General features: G+C 46.5%; 1 protein-coding gene across 1 annotated transcript in view; it reads right to left on the reverse strand.

The window, feature by feature from the left end:
* Positions 1–14,992, reverse strand: part of NIBAN2 (niban apoptosis regulator 2) — a 248,934-nt gene extending 233,942 nt beyond the window's left edge. Inside the window, exon 1 of the mRNA XM_069241498.1 lies at positions 14,420–14,992. Within this exon, the coding sequence (XP_069097599.1) occupies positions 14,420–14,474 (55 nt within the window). The 5' untranslated portion in view covers positions 14,475–14,992. The remainder of the gene's footprint in view (positions 1–14,419) is intronic.
* Between the last annotated feature and the right edge of the window lie 11,177 nt (positions 14,993–26,169).

Here is a 26,169-nt window from a genome sequence, read left to right on the forward strand (position 1 = left end):
CAGAATCAAGCGCTGCAACAGAGCAAAAAAGATCACGTAAAGTGAAAACAAAGCTTTGTTACAACAGCCTTCGATCCACAACCATGTGTCAAAGACTTCTTCAGCATTGCCACAGGAAGCTGGAGCCAAATAGATAGCACTTAAAAATAAAATTTTAAAAAAGCTTGCGTTTTGCATGCAAGCGTTTACAGTGAAACTGGATTTGGTGAGCGCCATTCAACAAAAAATATTTACAATTTTTAAATTGTACTGAACCATATGACAGATTACATTTCAATTATTTTTCCCCAATGATCTCGGAGGGACATTTGGAGTGGTGTAGGAAAGGTACCAGGATGTCTGTGATTTGGCTGGGGCGGTTTGATAGAATAGCTTGTACTACAAAAATAGACTACACATTCCGCCTTATCAGCCTTGTTGCATGTTTGTCCACTGAATTTACACCTTTTTTTTTTTTTTAAATAACACATGTCTTTGTAGAGCGTTAAGCTGCCCAGTACCAGCAGTTTGAGAAACAGGCGATATGCAGTCACCCATAGAACTGATGAGTGGATTTCAGAAATGCCTCTCAAGTCTAAATATGAAATAGTTATGTTTTCATTTTAAACTCAGAATAGCGTTTATGAGAACACATGGACCAAATGTAATAGCTTAATTGCTTTATTTTCCTTTTTTTCTTATTTTGCGTGTTATTGTACTTCGCCTCACTACAGCTGTCAATAAAACTAACTTTTAAAGTTTAATTCAAAACCATTTTTACCGTAATCAACACATTGGTGATTATAATTATTATGGGTGTGCTGATATGTTTATAAAAACTCAATAATATTTGATTGATCAAAAATATTCAAAATTCTTCGCTCATGTGACAAACAACATTTCTATTTTGACTAGCTCTCTCCTGGGTGTGGTCAGCAACTCTAAGTGGAGAAATTCAATTGAGAAAAATCATATGTGTCGCGTTAATCGGTTATTTTGCACACAGAAAAACAAGAAACAGACCTGAGTCTGGTCCCACTAGTGATGCTTTAGAACATGGAGCAAAAAGATATCTGGTGTGCTTTACTTACCCAATCATCATGGGTATTCGTGGTTAACCAGAGAATGCACCGCCCAGCACCTCTATGAGGATGACTTTACAATGGCCACATCACCTGGGTCTCTGCCCACCCTAGTTGAGATGCCCCAATTGTGTCATTGATGACACTCAGCTTAACTGTGTGTAAGATACAACAGTGATAAGGGCTGTGCTAAAGGCTTTAGACTGTCTGGGTCAGGAGGTTTCCAACACAAACTAAACATAATTTCTTGTTTCATTCTTCCAGGGTTTGTTGCACAGCCTGGCCCCTTCAGAGGGCGGTTATTATTAGTGCAGCAGGTGAAGAAGCATGGGCCACAGGGCTGTGAGGGGCTCACTATGCTAGAGTTGTGACTATTTTTGGTCTCAAACCGAGAGCTAGTTTAGGAACGTTTCCTTGTTTGCACTAGAGCCCATGGCATCGGTGCTACCCCATTGTGATCCGTTCAGTAACGCGTCGTTGCTACCCTCAAACACCTTGTTTTTATCAACTAAGTAAGAATGAAAATGGAGTGAGCTCAACAGTACTTCCAGCCATCCTGTAAGCAGTCATCCATGGGCAAGGTAGGGTGTGCTATTAATCTACAGGAGGCATCACTGAGGGGCAGCACCAAGTGTTCTAAGAAGGCTACAGTCTGCAAGGGCTCACTCAGCCTTGTCAAACCAAGCAAAGCTTTGACAAAGTCAGGAGGTCTGGCCTTTGGGACCTATTGGCTTTGCAATGCTTTTCAGCCATGCTGCACAGCATCCTCAAAGCCGTGCATTAAAGCTAAAGAATTATATTTAAAAAATGCCTTTGACACAGCCACCTGCATCCAAATGGCACACGGGTAAGCAGGAGAAGAAATCGGCAAGAGAGAAGGGCGCAGATTGGGAGGAGAAACAATAGGTAAGAAATTATCGTGCGGTGGGCAAAGTGAAGCACATGGGTATTACCTCCCGTCCCTCCCTCGCCTTCCTTTTAACCAATGAGGCCTCCCGCCTCCCCTCTAGACCCTCCCTTCCCCTTTCAAAAACCCCCCCCACCCTTATCCCCTCCTGTTCTTTTGTCTAGCCCACGCTAGACGGTTTTCTTTCCCTTTCTTACCTGCACGGCGGGGCCTGGAGGTCGTCGATGGAGGCACTCCTCGGGACGCGGAGCTCCGCGAGGAGTGCTACGGCTGGGTCGCGTCTTGAACGAGCAGCATGGTTGCTCGAGAGGCGTGTCCTGGAGGCCGGCTGACGGGGTCAGCCGGCCCTCTGTGGCTGGGACGTTGATTTCCGGGTTTCAGCGCCGCGGAGCCGCGGGGAACCGAGGGACTTCAACTCTGAGATGCTCTCAGGTAGGACGGGCGTTCGGCCCGTGGTTTTTATGTATTTTGATGAAATAGGTGACCTCTTTAGGGATTGGTGGAGCCCTGATTGGGGGGAGGACCAGGTGCCTATATAGAGGGTAGTTTTTTGGGGTTCAAGTCAGTGATTATTTGTTTACCATGCCTAAAGTTCCAGCAAAGAGACGTAGGATTGTCTCTTCTTCCTCGGAGGAGGAGGGGGGTGAGGCTAGCATTACTACTCCGGAGAACTCACAGGTACCTGGCAGGGGTACTCCCCTCATGTCCAGAGAGGAGGTTCAGGATATGATTGAGGTGGCGGTGACCAGGGCACTACAAGCAGGCGTGGCCAGGACTGGTCAGTCTAAATGTGAGCATTCATCGGTAGCAACTAGGAAATCCTCATCGGAGAGTGAGGATGAGGCCCCATCGACGTCATCTGGGGGGAAATATGTTTCCAGAGAAGATATGTGGGAAGTGATGGCACATGTTCGGGACGATTTGGGTTTCCCAGTGTTTCAACCTGCAGACTCGGATTCTCATTTATTTCCTCAATATAAGACACCTTCAAAGTTTGCCATGCCTTTTCAGGGACCTGTGAGGGATATGGTGTTTCGTGAGTGGAAGGATGTGGATAAGGCTCAGGTTCCACGATTCCTTCAGAAACTTTACTTACTTGAGGGTGAGGAGGTTTTGCCTCCTTCAGTACGCCTGGACTCTATTTTGGCTACTCTGATTGGCAAAACGGCAGTCAATCCGGAGGATTGTGTGCCTACGGATGCCACTGACCGTAAAGTGGATTCGGGTCTTAAGAGGGCTTTTGCTGCGGAAAATCTGGCGCTGAGGGCAGGGATTTATTCTGCATATGCGTCACAGTCATTGGTTCAAGACTTTGATAAACTGGCGGTGGCTGTACAGGAAGGGGCGGAATGTTCGGAGCTCCTGGCTGGTATGGAGCAGCAGGCCAGATTGTTGGCTGATGTGTCTTCGGATGTGGTCCGTACTTCGGCTCTGGCATCTGGGTCTTTGATTGGGGCTCGTAGGTCCCTCTGGTTGCGTTCCTGGAAGGCTGATCCGGGGGAAAAGGCGGCCTTGTTGAGACTGCCGTTTGAAGGTCGTACCTTGTTTGGAGAACAATTGCCATCCATGCTTTCCAAGGCTTTTAAGGAACGGAAGCATGCCTTACCTTATACAGGGGGTTCTTCTTCGAGTAAAGGGTGGAAGAAACATTCCAGATCTTCTCCTACTAGGGATGCTAAATCCTTTTCAGTTAGGAAACGGCGTTTTCAGCCGCGTTTTTCACCTAAGAAGTCTGCTCCTGCGACCCGGGGTGGTTTCAAGAAGGGGTCCTGACAATCACTGTGGGCCTGGCAGAGGGCCGGTTGGGGGAAGACTGAGTCACTTTCTTTCGGCTTGGAAGGACAGTGTAAACGATCATTGGGCACTAGACATTGTGGCCAATGGTTATGTCATAGATTTTGTGGTGGTTCCTCCAGATTCAGGGGTACGTCCCACACCTCTGCCTTCGGAGGGGTCACGGAGAAGAGCATTATTGGACGGAGTGCGGGACTTACTGGTCAAGGGGGCCATTTCCCACGTTCCGCTAGACGAGCGGGGTCAGGGCACTTATTCGGTCTTGTTTCTTGTGCAGAAAGTTTCAGGGGGATTTCGGCCGGTGCTCAATCTAAAGGAGGTGAATACCTGGATCAGGACAGTGCATTTCCGCATGCTGTCCATTCAGACTATTTTTCCATTTGTCAGACACGGGGACTTTCTGGTGTCACTGGATCTGCAGGATGCTTACCTACACGTACCGGTGGCAAGATCCTCTCAAAAGTTCCTGAGGTTTGCTGTGGGTCAGGACCATTATCAGTTTTGCGTTCTGCCTTTCGGTCTAAAATCTTCTCCTCGAATTTTCACAAAGGTGCTGGCTCCTCTAGTGGCTTTGCTTCATTCAGAAGGGGTATTTCTGCATCCTTATCTAGACGACATTTTGATTCATGCCCAATCACGAGACCTTTTGCAGAAGCAGGTGGTCCATGTTCTGGGGGTCCTGCGAAACCACGGGTTTTTAATCAATTGGGAGAAGTCAGACTTAGTGCCGTCCCAGGATCTGGTTTTTCTGGGAGCTCGGTTTCAGACTCTTCTTGGGTTGGTGACTGTGTCAGAAAAACGGTTGGGCGTCGGTGATATTTCTGGTTCCTTGGGCACGTTTCCATCTCCTGTGCTTGATGACATGGTTCTTGAGAAGGTGGACACCAGGGTCCGGTTCTCTGAAGGACAGGGTTCCAGGGTCCGGATTGATTCACAGAGAGTTGCAATGGTGGTGGGATGCAGACCACCTGAGGATAGGGGTTTCTTTATCGCCTCTGAAGACCCGTGGTGGTGACGACGGATGCCAGCCTCTCCGGTTGGGGGGCATGGATGGGGTCGGCTCAGATTCAGGGGTTTTGGTCCCCTCGGGAGGCGAGTCGGTCGTCGAATTGGCGCGAATTGCGGGCAGTATTCCTGGCTCTGGTCCATTTTCAGGATTCCCTGAGGGGTTCGGCGGTTCTGGTTCGCACAGACAACTTAGTGGCCAAGGCTTATGTCAATCGGCAAGGAGGGACCAGGTCAAGGGCTCTGTTCAATCTAGTCAGGGAGATTTTTGTATGGGCTCAGGAGTGGGTTCCTTCTCTCAGGGCTACGTACATTCGGGGGGTGGTGAATGTTCGGGCGGATCGGCTGAGCAGAGTGATTCCTTCCTCTCAACTTTTCTCTCTCCGGAAGTCTCTGTTTCAGCATCTGGTTCGGCTTTGGGGTCTTCCAGTGCTGGATGTGTTTGCGTCAGTAGGGAATGCGAAAGTGGATCGCTTCTGCTCCCGGTTTCGATGTCCCCAAGCATGGGAGGTGGACGGGATGTCATGTCCTTGGCCGCAGGGCCTTTTGTATGCGTTCCCTCCTTTTCAACTACTCAGGGCGTTTCTGTTACGTGTGAGGGATCTGGGGTCCAGGGTTGTCCTAATTGCGCCACTTTGGCCGAGGGCGAATTGGTTCCCCTTGTTGAGGCTGATGGCGGACGGGAGGATGTGGCCTCTGCCTCTTTGTCCGTCTCCCCTGGAGTTTCCCTGCCTCCCATTGGGGTCATTGAGAAGGTTACACTTGACGGCCTGGAAGTTGAACGACGGGGATTGACAGGTCTGGGGGTGCCGGTAGCTTTGAGTTCTACATTGCTGGCTTCCAGGAGACGTTCCACTTTACTTTCTTATGGTAGACAGTGGAAGGTGTTTTCGTCATGGTGCTTAAGTCGTGAGTTAGATCCTACCTGCGCTTCTATCTTTGAGGTGATGCAGTTCCTGCAGGACGGTGCTCATTTAGGGTTGTCAGTGGCATCTCTTCGGGTGCAGTGGGCGGCTATTCAGGCATTCAGAGGACCATGGCGTAATCTTCAGGATGAAGGGCGCTTGATGCCGAGATTTTTTCAAGGGCTTGTTAATTTATTTCCTCGCCCGGTACGTTCTTTTCCTTCATGGGATCTGTCCTTGGTTTTGGATGTGTTGACGGAGCCCCCTTTTGAACCTTTGGGGGACTGTGATTTGCGCCATCTATCTTTGAAGACATTCTTTTTGGTAGCCATTACTTCGGCTCGTCGGTTGGGGGAATTGGGGGCATTGGCTTGTTCCTTTCCTTTTTGTAAGATTTTTCACGATCAGGTGGTTCTGGTTCCGGTACCTTCCTTTATTCCTAAAGTCAATTCTTCGTTCCATTCCCGGCAGGAGGTCATCCTTCCTTCATTTTGTCCGAATCCCTCCTCAAGGGAGGAGGTCCGTTTGCATTCGTTGGATGTGCGCAGGGTTTTGTTGGAGTATCTGCGGGTGGTGGCTCCTTTTCGTAAAGGGGATTCACTGTTTGTTAATTTTGGTCCGGCTCGCAAAGGTGAGAAACCTTCCACGGCTTCCTTGAGTCGGTGGGTTCGATCTTTAATTCTGTTGGCCTATTCCTTGAAAGAGGTGGTTCCTCCTCAAGGGATTCAGGGGAGATCTACCAGAGGCATGGCGGCTACGGTGGCGGAGCTTCAGGGGACTTCCGTGGTGGAAATTTGCAGGGCCGCCACTTGGGCTTCTCCTTCGACGTTTGTGCGTCATTATAGGCTGTCAGACTTGGGTAGTTTGGAGTCGGTGTTAGGTCACCGGGTCTTATCCTCTATGAGATAATGTTTGGGATGTTCTTGGTGCAGGATAGTAAATAAAGGTCTTGCAACTCGATGTCCGTCTCCTGTGTGTTTTCTTGCTATGTCTCATTGGTTAAAAGGAAGGCGAGGGAGGGACGGGAGGTAATGCTTCCATTTTCTTACGATAATGGCATTACTCCTAGTCCTACTCCCTCGCCTTCCTTTTCCGTTCCCTCCCACCCTCCCGGTACGGACTGTCCGAGTTGCAGCTTGGGCTTGGTTTTTGTACAGGAGGGGATAAGGGTGGGGGGGGTTTTTGAAAGGGGAAGGGAGGGTCTAGAGGGGAGGCGGGAGGCCTCATTGGTTAAAAGGAAGGCGAGGGAGTAGGACTAGGAGTAATGCCATTATCGTAAGAAAATGGAAGCATGAACACAAGGGTGGGAAGTACTCAAGGACAAGTGCCTCATGAAGAGGGTGCGGAGAAGGACATGATTATAAAAAGCCAACACGGAGTACCTTGGGAGAAAAGTACACAATGGAGATAGTTGGAAAAACATGTGCTCTCATGGAGTGCTTAACCAAAAAGAAAAATGTAGTGCTTGAAATGCAAGCAGTGGAAGTATAGAAGCCATCGAATCAAAAGTGATGATAAAGAGGCAATGCTTCTTGGAAGGGAAGAACACACGATTGACAAGGTGGAACACGAATAACAAGCAAGCAGATGAAAGTGACAGGAAAGCCACCCAGTGGTAAGCAATGGGTGGGCAACAAGCCTAGAATATGTCTCACAACAGACAGTGCATGGGCTGTCTAATAGGCGAGACCTAAATATTGACATTGAAAATATACATTACACGTTGCCCTGTAAAAACGGGGCATAATATGCACATTTTTGGCTTACCAGCACCAAAATCTGCATGTCCCACTATTTATAGGCCCTTTTTCACCATTTCAATTTCAGCAGGTTTTTCCTGCCAAAACTTGTCAGGTAAAAAAAAACTGTATTATACTGATAGACATATACTTCTGACACTGGTGTAAACAGAGCTATGTACAGATGTAGAAATGTACAGACACACTAGTAATGGAGCACAATTTATGAATTTGTCAAGCATCAGAATCCATTTCACATGTATCAAGCAAAGTCTAGAGTTAAGTAGGCCACGCCTCTAATAAATAGTTATTATTCGTCTCAGGTCACACCCTCATGCCACTTAAAGTTTTGCCAGAGCCACAGTTTCAGAGATTCAGTTCAGAGGTCAAAAACAATGGCGGAAAGTTCTTCCTGTCGGCCTGGAAACAGGGATTCTCAGCCGAGATAAGCAGTGCACTGAGCTACAGGGATGGTGGTGATGGAATGCCACAATGACTGAAGCAAGTACACGAGGCTCGGTTACAGTCAGTTGCCATGACATACGACCGACCCCGTCCCAACCAAACCAGCCTTTCAGGAATTCTCGCAGATTCCTCCTAGACCAGCCCTCCTCTCATTCAGGTCTGCAGTGCTAAGTCCACAGGCGATGACGTAGCACTGCAGGAGGCAGGAAACCGTCCAGCTGCATTGCATGCAGTGCCTTTGGGCGCATGACGTGACGTTGGAACATTGCTGCAGAGCAGTTATGTGTTTTAAATAGAATCAAAGACTACAAGGGACCAGTTCCAGGATTGTGATGGGGCTCAGATTTCATGCAATGCTAATTCTTGTGATGTCATAGTGAAGGCCATCAGGAATATGGTGTCACATCACTTATGATTTAGCTGAATAGGCGACAGCCATATACACTAGCCAGGTTAAACGAAACAGAGGCCATTCACAATATACTTTTCACCCAGATTACAACGATTTTAAAGATGCCAGCTTTGAACAGTAAAGTTACCCTTCAGGCCCCACGTCAGAATTATCTTAAGACTTTAAATATTGAGTCCCTATACGACCAACTATGGGCTCTTTCAGCTTAGCCAAACCTCACTGTAAGTTTATCTGTGGTATTTCTATAGTGCAAATCTAGTCAAAGGGTAGCAAAGCACTACACAGGGTCCAAGGCAAAGACAATGTGGCAACGTCTGGAAGGAGGCGTAACTGGTGTCTAGGAGCAAAGGTTGACTGATTCTGCACCATGATGTAGTGTTCTTCAAAGAGGTATGACTTTAGCTCTTTCCTAAATTGGAGCAGGGTTTATTCAATCCTGCAGATACGGAGATGTTGTTGCAGATCCTGGATGCACAGATGGAGAAGCGTGTTGCCTTGTTTTTCCGTTTTAGCACCACTTCGCCTCCAGTCTGATGGTGCCTGGCTGAGGCTGTGCTGAGCGCCTCTGGAGATGGTGAGCTTGTCAGTCAGACAGACAGAGGTGCAGTCCCTGATGAATATGTAGAGGATGCCGCTGCTTTCTGGGCAGTGGAGTTCTATCAGGGTGGACGGGATGTGGTCACATTTCGTCAGGCCTTGACAAGGCACGTATCTGCATGTAGGATGCTCTTAATGGTCACCAGTGTAGAGTATGGGAGCCTGGGGAATGTACAGGGACTTGAACTCATTCCTTGATATTAAAAAGATCTAACTCCAGCATGAGCACAATCTATATGAATGACTTGGGCAGACTTAGTTACACCTCATTCTGGTTTAGTACAGCCCTGGGTGTGCCACTATCATGAGTGTGACCTTAATGAGGTCGCTTCACCTACCTGCTTGCCAGTTCCCTCCACTCGCCTGTAATAGGGATTTGCTGACTGAATCGAAGTTCAGAGGGTCGTGCTCTAGCCCTGCTGAGTATCTTACTCACTCTTCTGTGCACTGTTAGTGCTTCATATACAGGTGGTAGTTGAAGCATTATTCTTCTGCAGTAACACATCTGCCAGAGTGGCCCATCTCAGGTGGTGAAAAGGCTCACAAAGGGCTTAGAGGAATTTACGAGTCAATACAGTAACAGGTGGAAAAGTTTAAAGGCCGGTGTCTACGGACGAGGAAAGTTGCCTCTCTAGTTCAAAGTTTTCAGAGACTCCAACCTATCAGAAATCTCCAGATGTCAGTGGATACCAGTGTAGCTTTCAGTGCAGCCTGTATCAAAAGTGTGAGGAGCACTTACATATTAACTTCCACATTTATGATTTCCACATGCATTTGGTAGATGTGACTTCAGCTAGTAACACTGAACTTAAGAGGCAATGACAAGAAAATGCTTAGACAACACCATATGAAAGTGTGCCAACACAGCCTAAAGGAAATAGGGGTTGGTACAGTTCCCATTCAGGAATTACATGGCAGATGAACTCAGACTGGCTCCCCCTACTGTGGCGTTGCCTGGAATGATTTGCAAATGTGCAGTACCCCTTATAATGACACCGAAGAGATAAAAGCATATAATTAAATATTATTTAGAGAGATTTAAAGTGATTAGGCTGTATTAAACTATTTCATTCTTACTTTTGTACTTAGTGACTCTCCCTAGGTTGGAGGGCTAAATATAGGCGTGAGCTCCAAGTACGTTGAGTACAGGACTCAGGATGCACCAAACCAATAAAAACTACTGAAAAGGTCCAACAAAGCTGAAACACCATTGGGGTGGCTTGTGTTCTCATGCAGATGTGGGGTGTGTAACAGGCTGATGCGCCTTTTAGAACTAGGTCAAGACCAGTTTGTGGGTGGTTGGTTTATTTCCTTAATCACATACATGCAGGCTAAACTGGACGAATCGATTGTTTCGGAGTGGAAACCTCAGGTTAGGAATGATTCAACATTATCATTCATCATTTCAGTACAATGTTAATAATGCAAAATACAGGTATGTGCTTAGCTTGCCTTTTTTTTTGTAAATAACTGGCTGCATTGCGTGAATCTGTAACTATGTGTTTGCATGTTTGCCCGAGTGATTTGTGACTGCAGGTGTCTGCAAATGGGTGTGACTGCATACATGAGAATGTCTGTTATGTGTTTTTCTCTATCTCTTGTCCCCCTCTCACTAGCAGTTTATGATTCCTTTTCCACTATCAGCCTTTGATTTCTATTCTCAACACTCTGCTCTCCTGGTCAACTCGTGACAACCTCTCCTACAGACAATTCAGCTTGTATTGTTAAATATAACCAACATCACACATCATGTCTGCGTGAGTGTACAGGACTGTGTGTTTTTTTGGGGAAATGTCTGTATCCGTTCTTAACAGGGGGCTCCTGATAGTAAACGTTTCGTCCATTATGAGGGTGCCATACAAACTTATTAGACTGAAACAAAAAGTTGATTTTTCTGATTATTAAATTAGTGTAATATGTTGGCCGGACTCTAAATGAGGGTCACTTGCAAGCTATGTGCATGTGGCATCACATATGCCTTAGTTTGTAGTAGAACGAGTCAACATGCTGCCTGTAGCAGCTTCAGAGAGCCTTGTATGCATTTAATAACAGTAGTGGTAGCCGTAGTTAAGTGCGTTTGCGATTTTAATACAATGCTTATATATGGCTACTGGAATTGTACAATTCTGCAGCCATTTTTCTCTGCATATTTATGGATTTGCTGTTCTTCCTACCTAATCCACTATCTGAACCAACGAAATAAAACTTGCTTTGAGCCCGAATGTATTAAAACTTACAAAAAGGTGCCCCATGTGGTGCAGAGCAGAGTGCATCCTCTTGCAACGCTTATCTGTAATTAGTAATTGCTGTCTTGAGGTGTTTAACTGGCATTAATGAGGTGCTGTACCAATTCCACGGTGTTGTTGTGCCTGTTATTAAAATCCCGCCGTGCGCTGCAGGCCCGGGGGTCACTGATTCTGATGTGCATGGATGATAGAAGGGTGCGTGCAGCAGTCATATATTAGAGCGGATTGCTGATATAAAGGGTGATGCCCAGACAACGTAGTCCAGCTTAACGCCATGGCAGTGCTCGCATGTTATGCTCGTGGAATAGATTAAGAAGTGTGAGGGTAGGTTTGCAAGCAGCAGGCACTCACCAGCTGGAGTTTTAGAGGTACCCGAGTTTTAGATTAGGGAAGCCAGGATTGTATGACAGTTCTGAATTACAAATGATCGTTGCTGGATATGGTTTTCCTTGGTGGTTTAAACTATAGTTTCCATGTCTGTTCTGAGAAGCAGCCACTTCCAATCCACATTTTAGGGATTAAGGTATTAGCATCAGTGAGGCTAATCGTGATCTGAAAATTCTATGAATTTATAGTCTGAGTTTGGGATGTAAAGAGCCAATGCAGAAGGCTTTGACAGATATCTTTCTGGTCCCTGACAGCCAGTGCAGTGCTCTGAGGGCAGGAGTGATTGGTCCTAGGGTTCTGCAAAGTTGGTCCTGAGGAGCCGGATCCATGCCAGGTTTTTAGACATCTACATTTTTCTAGATGTGGATATGCTAAAAATCTGGCATGGATCCGGCTCTCCAGGACCGATTTTGCAGAACCCGTTTAGGCCAAGGACTTGTCTGGCTGCAGTGTTTTTTTTTAACCTTTTTTTCCCAGACCGTGTGAAGGTGCGTTGAATTGACATGTTAGTACAATAATAATGTCACAGAATGAGCTGTATTATGCTGTATAATTGTCCCTTTCTTGTGGCATAATTTAGTAAACCGTGGAGCATACTTTGGTTCTCCATTGGTGGCCCTTTGATTCCAGTGGCTCTGACTGTGAAATAGGCGGAAGCAGGGATCCACGGATAGCGTCATTATTCAAGCAAAAGTTTGTTGGCAGCTGCCCCATTGAGCAGCTTAATGCAAATGAACTAACCAGGATCTCTGGATATTGATGGAAGCAGGTGGGGCGCACAACTGGAGAACATCAGCGCGGTGGATGGAGTTTTCAGTCATGTGACTAAATAGGGGGCGGGGGTAGGTGAGTTGGCCAGGGAGGGTGCGGGCGCACATTCTGGTTCTTAGGAACTCTGGGGACAGTCAAACAGGCTCACAATGACTTTCGCCGCCCTAACCGCATACCTGTCGTTAATAGCAAACAACATCTGAGTAATTATGCAATCAGGGCGGCACGTCGCTCAGACAGCTCCATATTTTCAGGGGCGGGGTTAGGCGAGAAGCATTTTCAGAAGAGCAACGCACATTTCTCTTCAGTCCCCAGAACGTTCGCCTGGGAACAAAGCACAGGTTTGTAACTGTAAAGGTTTTTTTCCCCTGGAAATCTACGAAGATCATAGAGTACACAACGTAGTTTACGATCTTAAGACTTCCCTAAAATCAGTGAATCTGATCAAGTTGTAAACGTACGAGTACAACGAGTGCATAGATTTGCTGTCAGTGTATCTACTTTACTATCGGTTGACAGGATGATGCTCCTCGCACGAGACCTCCACTTCCATCTCCATGCATGCGCATGCGCACTCCCGGACCACAGGAGGAAATCACGGATGTGTGCAGCGCGCTGCACCGGAGGAATCTCCCCAAGACCTCTAGAGAGCTATCAGAGGAAGGAGAGGGAAACTGTACACTGTGAGTCCGAGGCAGGCCCCTCCCCACCCCCTGGAGGCTCCGCCCCCTGCCTGGGCCTCGGCTGGGCGTTTCTGTCTTTTAAGGAAGGGGTTGGTGTCCACAGCGGAGCTGCTCTCTCAAGTTGGCAGGCTTGTGGGGCACGGCAGGCTAAGGGGGGGGGGGGGGGGGGGGGGGGCATACTAGGCCTCCTGATGAGGAACCAATGTAGAGTGGAGTCAGGGAAAGGTGGGTGCAACCCAGGTAGGTTAGATGGCACCAAAGACGTGTGGGGGAAGCCATGAAAGTGTGGGTGGAAGCAAGGCAGCGGAGAAGGAGGGTGATTGCAATCAAGACAGAGATCGTGGAACCGAGGTAGGACAGTGGCTCGCAGATGCGTGAGGAAATGAAGGCAGAACAAGTCTTGGGAGCTGGGCAGAGTTGGTGAGAACGGGGCAGAATGATAGGGTCAGAAGGGAAGTCTTGTAAGAACAGGACGGGCTGGAGAGGCAAAGCAGGCTGAATTGGTAGGCGTGGGGGCCGGGGCAGGAGGAGGGCATCATGGCAAGCTACCCTCCGCTGTCTGCATTTCGGGGTTTGGGACTGGCACAGCGGAGCTGCCAGCTAGCTACTGGGCACAGCGGAGCTGGCAGAGACCAGTGCGACGTCTGTGACCAGGTGGCGGCGCTAGAAGGGCGGGCAGCGATGCCCCACCCTGCCCCTGGGAGGCCGGGCCCCACCCTCGCCTAGGTCACTTTTTAACTAATTATAGGCCGAAATGTAGCCTCAGTACACCTGAAAGTCACCAGCCTAACTCTGTAAAACGTACACACTACAGATATCAGTGACCACTCCGCAACGTTCAGTGAGCAGTCTGAACAGCTCCACGTGCCCGTTCTGGTCAACTTTCAGTGAGCAGTTTGAATTTCTCTCAAAGACCATTCTAGGGAAATGTCAGCGGCTATTCGCAATAACCCTCATTCACTAGTCTAAATAACTGAAAGTGACCGGCACGGGCAGTTCTCAGTTTTAGTTCGCATTCCCTATGCAAATGATAGCCCAGAGTAGCCCTCAGTGACGCTGTCAGAGTCACCCTCAATGTCTATGAACATTCTCACTGCGATTACCCCTCGATGGCCGCTAACTTTAGGCGCACCCTGTCACCTCTCAAGGTGACCACCCGCGGTGTTACACCGTGTCACTCCCACTGTACAGCGCGAGTAACCTTCAATGCGAACCGAGTACCTATAACCATGATCAGACTGAGGAAACCTCAGTGACCGGTCTGTGTGCATTTCAATGAATATCTTAATCAAGTAATGTTGTGCTTAGACTTAGTCATTCTCAATGACTGACTGTCTCAGTCACCCAGCTCACTGCAGAGCCGGGGAACTGAAGGTGCCCTGTCTGTCTGGACCCCACCTACCCTCCCTTCCAGTGTGGGACAGTGGCACGTGGCACTGGTTCTTACCGGAGATGTACTGCCGCCTGCCCTCGTCCAGGTGAGTGGAAATCACGTCCCCCATGGTGCTCCGTGGGCCCCCGAGCCAGCGGCGGCGACCAGAGAGAGGGAGGGCCTGGGTCCGAGGCGAGGGTTCAAGTCCTCCGGCGGGTGGGAGACGCAGATTCACCTTCTGGCAGAAGCGCCGAGGACCCTCTCGCGGGCAGATGAAGAGGCACGCCCTCCTGCGGGCAGAGGGGGCTGCTCCGGGGAGCGGACCCTCCGGTAGGCTGAGCTGTAGGCGGGGGCCTCGGGAGGGCAGACCCTCGAAGCCTCTCTCGCTCTCCTGGCAGCTTGCGTCAGGCTCACTCCATGCGCTCCCGGCAGACGGACGTAGCCTGCAGAGAGTGGGGCTCCGAGCTAGACTGGCTGCGTAGAACAAGCCCGATCCTGTGTGTTTGGGGCAGAGTCACCGCTCCCTCCGCCTCCCCTCTGGCTGACACACCCTCCCAGCCGGCCCTGCCATGTGTTTGGCTTTCTGTCTGGGGCTGAAAGGTGTGGTTTCTTCTCGCGTTCGCGTTCTTAGCGGATACCACTGGTTCTGGTTATTTTTAGCCGAGGCATGGCACCGAGCATTGATTGTTCACAAGGGTGGGCGGGCACGCCCCTGGATGGAACAGGGAGTCCGCGGCGGCCGCGAACGCGAGGAGCGCCTTGAAGACGTAGCACTGAGCTCACCGCTTGCTCTTGGGCAAGGCAGGGATTGCAGGAGGAATAGACCCCTCCAGCGAGGAGAACATGTACCGTATTATAGCCATAATGAAAAAAGACACAGACTTTCACTGATATAGAGAGAATAACTGATAGAGCGTTCCACCTAATAATTTACCTGTACCTGGACGCTCTTAGGTCGATGAATCTTTTGACCAAGTGGGGCACTCTTCACCCGAGAGTAATCAATCAAATCAACAATCAATAATCAATAACGAACATAAGCAATACCCTGATCAACATAACACTTAACAATCAATCCAGAAAACATTTCGGCGAAACCATGACCTTTCGGTCATGAATAACCACACCAGTTTATTCAAAGTTAATGCATTTATTTCCCTATATTAACAAAGCTAGCACAATATAAATGTGTCTCAACACCAAATGATATATGTAAATGAACATTAATAGCTGTCCATAACGGCGAAACAGATGCAATCTATGCAGCATTTGAATAACAATGCATTCGATAATAGCAACGCAAACCACTAAAACTACAATCTGTAATGGGCTAATTGCATACATTAGTCAGCATAACAAGGTCGCAAATTGCATCGTGCATCAAATGAATCCTCATCTAACCTCAAATTAGCATCAGCATGTGGGTCTTCATGCAAAAACAATTTTGTAACATTAATTTGGAAAAACTCCTAACTAGGGCTCTTATAAAAAAAAAATCAGCAGTTGGTTACCTAAAAGGAAAACACAATGCAATTGTACATTTGTCTTTCATATTTACCAAATTCAATCAGCATTCAAGGAAGTCTTCGTCTCACAGGTACCGGATTCAATCAGCATGGGACGTGGCAAAGGGGCAGGGTGGACGGGGCAATTGCCTCACGGCGGCAAGATAAAACTACTACTTCATGCAAAGGGTAAATCAAAGTTAAAGTCTCTAGGGCGAGAATTACTTAAAAGTCTCTAGAAGACGGCAAAATAACGATGTCAGCAAGATGGGCCATACTGGCCAATGTCCTGCAAAATGGCGGGTAATGGCGAGTAATGGCAATGATGTCCGGGTAATGGCTGTAATAGCAAAAATGGCTATAAAATGGCTGCTTTCTCCTTGTGCACCTGGTTTAAATAGACAACAGTTCAAATCCAGTAGGGTCTCCTATTGGAGGGTTCATAGGTTGGCTTCAAATTGTCCAATCAAAAACAACTATTCACAAGCTTCTACTTAAGCATACATTATCCTTGGAGTCGGGAACGTAAGTTGCAACATATTTTACCAATTAACTCACTTTCAGAGCTTCCATTGTCCGCACCTGCAGATTGACCTTGGAGCAAAGAAGAAGATGCCAGGCTGGCACGAAACCTTAAGATAAGCATGTGAACCGACCTCACTGGAAAAGTACAGCTTCAAGCAAGAATACACGTTTATTAGCACATTGGAAAAACACGAGCATCTAAACCGTGAGACAAGGCAACTAGGCCAAAGCCTCCACTAAAGTTATGCTAAGCTAAAACATTTCAAACAAGCAAATCATAGCACACGTTTACGATTATGTCGGATTAGTGCAATTCTAATACATCACGTTATATAAAGCACGCTTATAAATGTTGGGAAACTACTCTGAGGGCACATTTTGTCCCCGTACAATCTTTATTAGTTCGGTTAAAGTCACACTTGATTATTACAGCACTACGTTTATGCACTAATAAATGTAAAACCTCCATTTCTGCGTCATCAATCCCTCCTCTGATGACTACTTGTCATCACACAAAACTATTCGCACAAATTTTATTTCATAAAAATTCTGTCAGTTCTCTTTGCCTTTTAGTTCCCCTTGTCCTTGCTTTGTATTCTTCTGCCATTCTTTTCATCATTTTCTCTTCCTTCCTTCTTTTAATTCTTGCCATGATCATTAATATTCCCCTTTTTATTCCCCAAATTCCAAAGATGCAAATTAGAACTATTAGAATTCCCTGTATTATTTTTAGCAAGATTCCATTCCAAATGCCACCAAGCCAATTTCCCACTGAAGCAAGTCCCTTTCCAACCTTCTCCCACACTCCTGGTTCTTTCAATTCCTTCAAATCTGCACTCTCTTTTGTTAAATTAGCAAGCATTGTTTTAATCTTTGCACTGTTGTCTGGAATATACGTACAACAGTGGTGCGCACCAAGCATTTTGCAAACGCCGCCATCCTTTGCTAAAAGAATGTCTAAGGCAAGCCTGTTTTGAAGAGTCATAGCTCTTTCCGCTGCAAGTTCAGCATCTATCAGGATTATAGCACCTGAAAACTTTGTCAACATGTTATCCACTATAGTAGACAACTTTCTTATTTTGATGGAATTCAACACAACTCCCAATGAAGGAATCATGGCTCCAAATATATCACCCACCACAGCAGCTGCGGTCTCTCTTTTCTGGATACGATGGGATCCAGATGTCTTTGGAATCATCGATAGGTCATCCAGTGGATAAACCTTTGGGAACACTATACCCAAATAACATCTCCCCCACCATCCCTTTGGAAGACGATAATAGGCATTATGCCCACAAATGTAATATACACCTGGTATGACAGGATCAAGTCCGTTCAGCATGAATGTCCATTTGGCCTTAAAGATAAACGTATGTTTACATTCACTCGCTCCTACAAAAATGTTATCATAATAAGATTCACCTCGGTGTATACAAAATTTCCCTACATGCCAAGCATCTAAAGCTATTCTCCCTTGTGTTTTTATTGCAGCAAAAGCATAATTTTCTACTGAAGTCCTCTTATGTAGCTCTTTTTCTAATTTCGCATTCATTTGTGCCCTTCTATCATCTGTGCGATCTAAAAAGCTTATTTCTACTGTAGAGAGGGAGCAGGTAAGATTTTCCCTATGTGCGTGAGCTGTTTCAAAAGGTTGCATTGGCTCGAAAAATTCCCTCATTATTTTAGCATCCCAATCTTTAGCAATCTGGCTTAGCTGCGTTATTATAGGAACATATGCAAAGGTAACATCATAATTTGAGTAAAAATACTGTATGTTTGTTTGACCATAGAATCTAGAAGTTACTATACTACATGTAATCCCATATGTAAGAGGCATGTGATGATAAGTCACCCCTTCGGTTACCGATGTCGGTATCTGTGTACACACATAACAATCTTTCGCATCCATAGTCTCAACATATTCTGTTAGCAAGCGATAGAAAACATTATACGAAAGTTCTTTCTTATCATGCAAGTGTCTCTCATCTAATTCTAGTCTTTTCAGTGCAGTTAGTTCAGTGACAGTAACAGGAGCATAGGTAGAAGCATCAATTCTTTCATTCTCACTCTTACCATGCATTGCAAGCACTATTATCATTATTATTAGTACACATGCAGTTATCAAGCCTATACACACATATTTACAATATTTCATTCTACTGTTTTGTGTAGCGTACCTAGTCATGATCTATATAGAATCAGAGAGCTAGAAGCACCTGTAAAAAGAAACTATTTAGCAATCAATTACAAAGCTGAACGAGCGCAATGTTCACACAGTTTTCTTCAGAAGCCCAGTCACTTATCGGTTAGCAGCATTTGTCTCAATTCGGCAATACCTCAGTTCTCGAATCGGGTTTAAGAGTCAATCAGATTATCAAAGTCTTATCAGGTTAGCAAATGTCTCATCCGGTTTAGCAATGTCTCAGCTGGTATAGCAAGCACTGTCATTTATCAGCTTTTCAATCAACAGTGTCCATAAAACTTTTCTTTTCTATTGGTATCTCTTCTTCTTCGTTCTCGAGGCTAAGAGATACAAATTCGTCAGTCCAATCGTCATTGACTACATATGCCCATTCTGGACCGGAATATCTCCTGTTTGGTATCCTTTTCCTTTTCAATTTTGCCTCTCTCTTTGATTCTGCCTCACTGGTACTTTCCTCTTTGGTCAAGTCTTTTTCTTCACTTGAGGTTGGTACCACGACAGACACTTCCTTTCTTTTCTCTTTCACTTTTGGCCCTTCACTGTCATTCAACTTTTCTCTAGTTCTTAGTTTTACTGGCGATATACTTTGTCTTTTCTTTGCACTGTGTCCATTTGATGGACCTGCGATCTCTTCTGAAGAAGTTTGAGCAGTTTCGTTCTGTTCTGCCTTGTCCCCTTGTTCTGGGGAGACTATCACGTTTTCTTTTTCGTTTTCGGTACCGTCTGCTTCTGGGAAAGCCCTCCTCTGATCAGGCTCTCCTGCTTTTTCACCTCTTTCGAGCCCTTTGTCACCGCTACTTTCTTCAGGCTCTTTGTCACTTTCAGCTGCTTCAGGCTCTTTGTTACCTTCAGCTGCTTCGTCGCTGTCTGATGTTTCTCCTTGGTCTTCCCCAAGTGAGTCTGTTTCGTCCTCAGAGAATATTTCTCTCCCCTCTATGTCTGCCTGTTCGCTTCCTGTTCTGTTTTGCTCTGTCTCAGCGCTAGGCACTTTGTTATCAGGGACTGGCAGTTTCAGCGCTTCAACTTCCTCATCTGTGGGACACAACACTTTCTTTGTATGACTGGCGTGAATCCAGTTGGGAACCCCCGCACACTTCACAGCGGTAGTTGTCGTCAGGATCACTTGGAAAGGGCCTTTCCAACGGGGTTCTAGACACGACTTCCTCACGTGCTTCTTTATCACGACCCAGTCACCTGCTTTCAGTGTGTGTCCTGGACCTTGGATCGGTGGCAAGGTGGTTGCTTCCACCTGGTGAGAGAAAGAGCGAACCACGTCAGCCAGACCTTTGCAGTAGTCTAACACCATATCATCTGTAATATTCAAAAGCGCGTTTGCGGGAACTGCAGGAAGTCTCATGGCCCTGCCCATGAGAATTTCGTGCGGAGACAATCCAGTCTTTCTGTCAGGGGTGTTTCTCATTGACATTAACACCAAAGGCAACGCGTCAGGCCATTTCAAATTTGTCGATGCACATATTTTCGCCATTCTTGATTTCAGTGTACCATTCATTTGCTCCACCAGTCCTGAGGCTTCTGGGCGATAGCTACAATGCAGTTTTTGCTCAATGTTCAGCGCTGCGCAAAGTAACTTTATCACCTCGTTATTGAAGTGACTTCCCCTATCTGATTCTAAAGAGATCGGGAATCCGAAACGTGGTATCAACTCCCTCAACAATAGTTTTGCAACTGTAAGGCTGTCATTTCTACGTGTAGGGTATGCTTCAATCCAGTGACTAAAAATGCACACAATCACCAACACATACTTCAGACCTCCATGCACAGGCATCTCAATGAAGTCCATCTGCATTCTGCTGAACGGGCCACTCGCCCTGCCAATGTGGCTCGCGTTCACAACTGTTCCCTTTCCTGGGTTCATCTGCTGGCAAATGACACAACGATGGCAAACTGCTTCTGCAGCTTGACGAAATCTGGGGTTAAACCAATCAGTTTTGAACAATCTTATCATGGCATCTCTCCCTAGGTGAGCCTGCCCATGATAGAACCGCGCTAGCTGCGATAAGAGACAATTTGGTAAAACATATTTTCCCTCATTTGAAACCCATAACTCATCTGGTCTCTTGGTGCATTGTGATTTAATCCAGGAAACTCTTTCCTCCTCCTTGACGCTATTCTGTAATGCTTTTAGTTCATCCATTGTATCCACGACCTTTAAGGCAAACGCTTCAGCTGGTTCAAGCTCTGGCTCACTTATCGAATTCCATTCATCCCTGAGCAATATACAGTTCAAGGCACAAAATCTTGCGACTTGATCCGCATATGCATTTCCCAAGGAAACATAGTCCTGTCCTTTTGTATGAGCACTACACTTTACCACTGCAATTTCGGCTGGCATTTGAATGGCGTGTAACAATTCCCTTATTCTCTCCCCGTTTTTCACTGGGGACCCTGAAGAGGTCAGGAAACCTCTTTGTGACCATAGTTGCCCAAAGTCGTGCACAATTCCAAACCCATACTGACTATCAGTGTAAATGGTAACCTTCATCAATGTAGACAGTTGACATGCTCTGGTAAGGGCTACAAGCTCTGCTACTTGTGCAGAATAGACTCCTTGAAGCCAGGACGCTTCCAAGACACCTGTTACAGTACATACAGCATATCCTGCTTTCAAAATTCCCATTGCATCTCTTAAACATGACCCGTCAACAAAAATAATTTGGTAATTTTCATCAAGTTTAGTATCCTTGATGTCAGGTCGGGGTTTTGTGCAAAATTCAGTCACCTGAAGGCAGTCATGCTCGACGTCTTCAGAGTTCTCAATTTCAGCATTTTCACCGGGAAGCAAGGTTGCTGGATTCAACGTAGTGCACCTTTTCAGCTGCACATTTGGTGAGCCCAGAATTATTGTTTCATACCTTGTGAGTTTTGCTCCAGTCATGTGTTGAGTTCGGGAGCGGGTCAAAAGTATCTCAACTGAGTGAGGGACCATGACTGTTAATGGGTGTCCCATCACTATTCCTTCACTCTGAGTGAGGCTGATACCAACTGCTGCTACGGCGCGCAAACACCCTGGAAGTGCTGCTGCGACCGGATCCAAAGTAGCTGAAAAATACGCTACTGGTCTGTTTACGCCACCATGGGCTTGGGTCAAGACAGACAAAGAACATGCATCACGTTCATGACAAAACAATGTGAAAGGCTTTGTGTAATCAGGCATACCTAAAGCTGGAGCCCTGCACATGCATTCTTTCAATTCAATAAAAGCATCCATCTCATCTCCTTTCAGCTCAATTTCATCCAATGCATCCTTCTGGGTCAGTTTCAGTAAAGGCTTTGCTAGAGTCGAGAAGTTGGGAATCCACTGGCGACAGTAGCTCACCATCCCCAAAAACTTCCTCACCTCTCTCCTTGTCTTTGGTGGACTCATTTGAAGTACACTTGTTATTCTTTCCTTCATTATTCTCCGTGACCCTTTCTCTATTTGGTGACCCAAGTATTTCACTTTCTTCTGACAGAACTGCAACTTTGAAGGAGACACCTTGTGTCCATTCCTTCCCAAATGGTTCAGTAGGGCAATGGTATCGGCTGTGCAGCCACTTTCTGTCTTAGCTGCAATCAGTAAGTCATCAATGTACTGCACTAGGGTTGACTCGAATGGCAATTCTAACGCTTCCAAGTCTTTCTTTAGAATCTGATTGAAAATTGACGGTGACTCAGAAAACCCTTGAGGAATTCGACACCAACTGTAGACTCTGTCTAAGAATTTGAAACAAAAGAGAAATTGGCTGTCCTCATGAAGAGGCACCGAAAAGAATGCTTGTGACAAGTCGATGACTGAGAACCACTCGGCATCGCAAGGGATTTGAAACATTATCACAGCTGGATTTGGTACTACAGGGCAGCATTTAATTATGATGTCATTTATTTTCCTCAAGTCCTGCACAATTCGGACCTTTCCACTCGGCTTTATTAGTCCCATGATTGGGGAATTACATGGACTGCTTAACACTTCTTTCAGTACTCCCTGTTTTACAAACTCGTCAATGAGTTGGGCGACTTTTATGAGGGTGTCTTGTGCCATGTGGTATTGTGGGGTCTGGGGAAAAGTTACATTGGGTTTTACTGTCACTTTCACTGGTTCCACTCCTTTCACCAATCCCACTTCCTTTCCTGTCATATCCCACACTTTTTTTCCGACTGTTTCTCGCAATTCAACTGGAATATCTTCTTCAGTTATCATCGGAAAAAGTGTAATCAGAGGATATTCCTCATCGACAGTTTCCATCTCGTCCCCTTCTACACTTTCCTCTTCTTCCCCATCACTGCTCGTCTGAATTCTAATTCCATCGTCCGAACACCTAATCGAGCATCCCAATTTGCACAATAGGTCTCTCCCTAATAGTGCTATCGGGCTTGAGTCACATACCACAAATTTATGTGACCCTTGATAGTTACCAATGCTGACTGGTACTGGATCTGTGATTGGGTTCGTCAGGTACCTGTTTGCTACTCCCACTACTTGAACTGTCCTCCCTGAGAGTGGCAAATTTGGTACTTCAATGCTCCTAACAGTTGAACGTGTGGCTCCTGTGTCAACTAAGAATGAAACACGATGACCCATCACTCTTCCCTCCACATATGGACCCTTTTGATCAACTTCCAAGGATGCTGCAAGCACACACTTTCCCTCCTCATCTGAACTTTCACTCTCCCATACATTGTTTATTCCATTCTCACTGTGTAATGGGAACTGTTGTACTGTGCCATTTGTATTCATCACCTGACCCAAGACCTGTGGAGGAACCATCGCTTGCTGCTGATTCATTGGTGCCAAAGGTATTTGCATTTGCTGATTAGGTACCATGGGAAACTGCTGTTGCATTGGCTGCATTTGCGTCATCTGCATACGGGGCATCTGCATCTGCTGCGGCTGCATAGGTTGTAATCCCTGCAGCTGATTTATAGTCTGAAAATTTGGGTTTGGACCTCTCATTTTCGGTCCCCTCATTGTCTGGAATGCATTGACATCATTGTTTTGCTGACCAACACCTGCACCTTCCTGCACCATCATTGGGCACTCGCCTTTCCAATGTCCGACGATTCCGCACACGTGACACGGCGTCACCCTTTTCATTGCCTGCACACCATTCGGAGTTACAACAGTGTTCAAATCCGGACCATTATTTACAAAACCTCCTCTGCCTCTGCCTCTCGCCTGTGGCTGAAACACCATATTTCCCTGTGGCTGCGGCTGCGGTACCTGCTGTTGGAACCCTTGCAACCCTTGCAAACCTGTCTGAGCTGCTTTAAGCTGCATCATCATCACCTTCTCTTTCAACCTTTTCTGTTTCACTTCAATTTCGTCGCTACAGTATTTCGCATAATTCAACACCTCATCAATCGGTTTCGACTGCCAACAAATCAAATGTGTCTTTATCATCTGACTTATCTCTGGTCTCAGCCCTTCCACAAACCTAAACACAAAATGGAGCATGTCCTTCGCCTCTATTGTTTCCGTGCCACTGTAGTTCTTGAACGCCTTCAACAACCTCTCATAATAACCATGAATCGACTCTTTAGCCTCTTGGGCAGTTCGATCAATCTTCTGCCAATCCACATTTTTCGCGGCAACCTTCGTCTTCAAATGCTCAATCACCTTATAGTACAAACTCATCACCATAGGTGATGGTGCACCCGTATCCCTGTCTCTCTCTGGTTCACTTGTCGGCCAACCTACAGCCCTTTTGCATTCTTCCCACAAATCTGCCGGAACCACAATCTCAAAGAGGGTGTTCAGGTCTTCCCAAAGACATTTTGCCAGCTTCACAAACCTATCAGTCTGTTGATACCATTCAATTGGTTTCTCTCTCAGTTTGGGAAAATCATCTGTAAAAGACTGAATATCGCTCCTGTGCCACGGTACATGTACTAATTTTCCCCCAGCTGTCTCCCTCATTGGTAACATGGCTATTGCATCACTACTCTGTGGTCTTTTCTCCTTATGCTCTGGGACACTGTCTTTCTTCTTTTCCTTTTTCTTTGCCCATCTGCTCTCCCATTTGTCTAGGCACCCCCACACTTGTGCACTGTGCAGCAATTCTCTAAGGTGCGTTTTCATGCCTGCTGACCTCATGTGCTCAAAGTCTGTGGTCCCAAAATCCAATCTATAGCTCCTGCTCAAGTGTTTTGTCTTGTCTATCTCAATCCTGTTTTTGTCAGCTATTTCTTGCAACCTTCTGTGTACCTTGTTCACTTCTCTCGTAATCCTGGGACATAGATACCTCAGCTCTTCTTCCGAGTAGGACTCTAACCTATTCAAACCCATAGTCCCTTCCACCAATTCTTGTGCTTCCATGTTCAACCTGACCCTATTCAGATAGTCTTCTCCCTTCCCACTGGTTGAGCTTTGTGTGGAATTCAGACTGTTGAACCACTGTGTCAACTGTTGCGCATTCAACCCCATCAGTGTAGCATTCACATCGACTGCCATTGATGGTTGCGGCAACTTTTCAGTGTTCGATGACAGCGGTATCATCAGTGGGGGACTCGACCTCACCACTGTTGACTGAGCACATATGGGACTAAACTCCATCAAGGACCCAGATCCAGTTGGCAGAGCTGCTATCGGAGTTATCTCTGGAGTGTTTTCTATGCACCTCCTCTCCGTCCCACTCTGCACCATTGATCCCTGACCGCTCATACCTAAGTTAGGCTGGGTGTACAAAGGTACCGGTGGACCTACAGTAATGGGTAGGGATATCGCATCTGGGTTCTGTCCATTCCCCATGTTCTGAGGCATGTTCATTCCCATACTATGGGTCATCATTGCCGGCATGCCCATCTGACTCCCCGTCATCTGAGCATGTGCGGTTCCCCCTTGCATCTGCTTTTGAGGCATCAAAAGCTGGGTTGATTCAGCTTGTGCCAATGTTGGGTTGCAACCATTCTGTACTCCCATTACGGTTGGATCTAGAACCATTCCCGTACTGTTATCACTGCTGTAGTACCTTGGGACCTGCGGCTGATAATTTTCTGCTGGTTTCAATATAGGCACATCTGGATATATTCTCCTAACCTGCGGTATCTGCAGGGTGAACAGTAAACTCGGGTCCTTAGATCCCGATGGCGTTTCTGAATTCGGAGTTTCATTATTCTGTACCGGTGCCGGAGGGGCAGAACTGGTACTTGGACCTTGTCCACTCTCTGCATAGGGTGGTGGACGGTCGTTCAGCAATTGGATGAAGAACTCCTCATCCTCTGACTCTTCTTCTCTATCTTTGGAACACCTCCTGTTTGTCTTACAGGTAGCTTTCTTGCCTGACTCCTCTTCTTCCTTAGCAATTGCGGGGAACAATTTTATCCCCTGCAATATATCTGACCTCCACACCTTCTGTGCATTATCCCACCTAGCGTCCGCTAGTGTCTTTTCTACCTTTCTCATCCTGGTCTCGAACTTCTTTTGCTGTTGCTGTCTAGCCATTAGTTCCCAAATCGCTAGAGCCTCAAACTGTGGTGGCCTTGGAGGTACCTTCATGTCGTACATCGCGAATCTCAAATTCTCTAGGATCCTTATATTGAATGTCCCATGGATCGGGAACGCTACGCTCCCATGTTTCTCTGTCAGCTTGTGCCAT

The sequence above is a fragment of the Pleurodeles waltl genome, chromosome 6 (genome assembly GCF_031143425.1).
Source record: "Pleurodeles waltl isolate 20211129_DDA chromosome 6, aPleWal1.hap1.20221129, whole genome shotgun sequence".
NCBI classification, from domain to species: Eukaryota; Metazoa; Chordata; class Amphibia; order Caudata; family Salamandridae; genus Pleurodeles; species Pleurodeles waltl.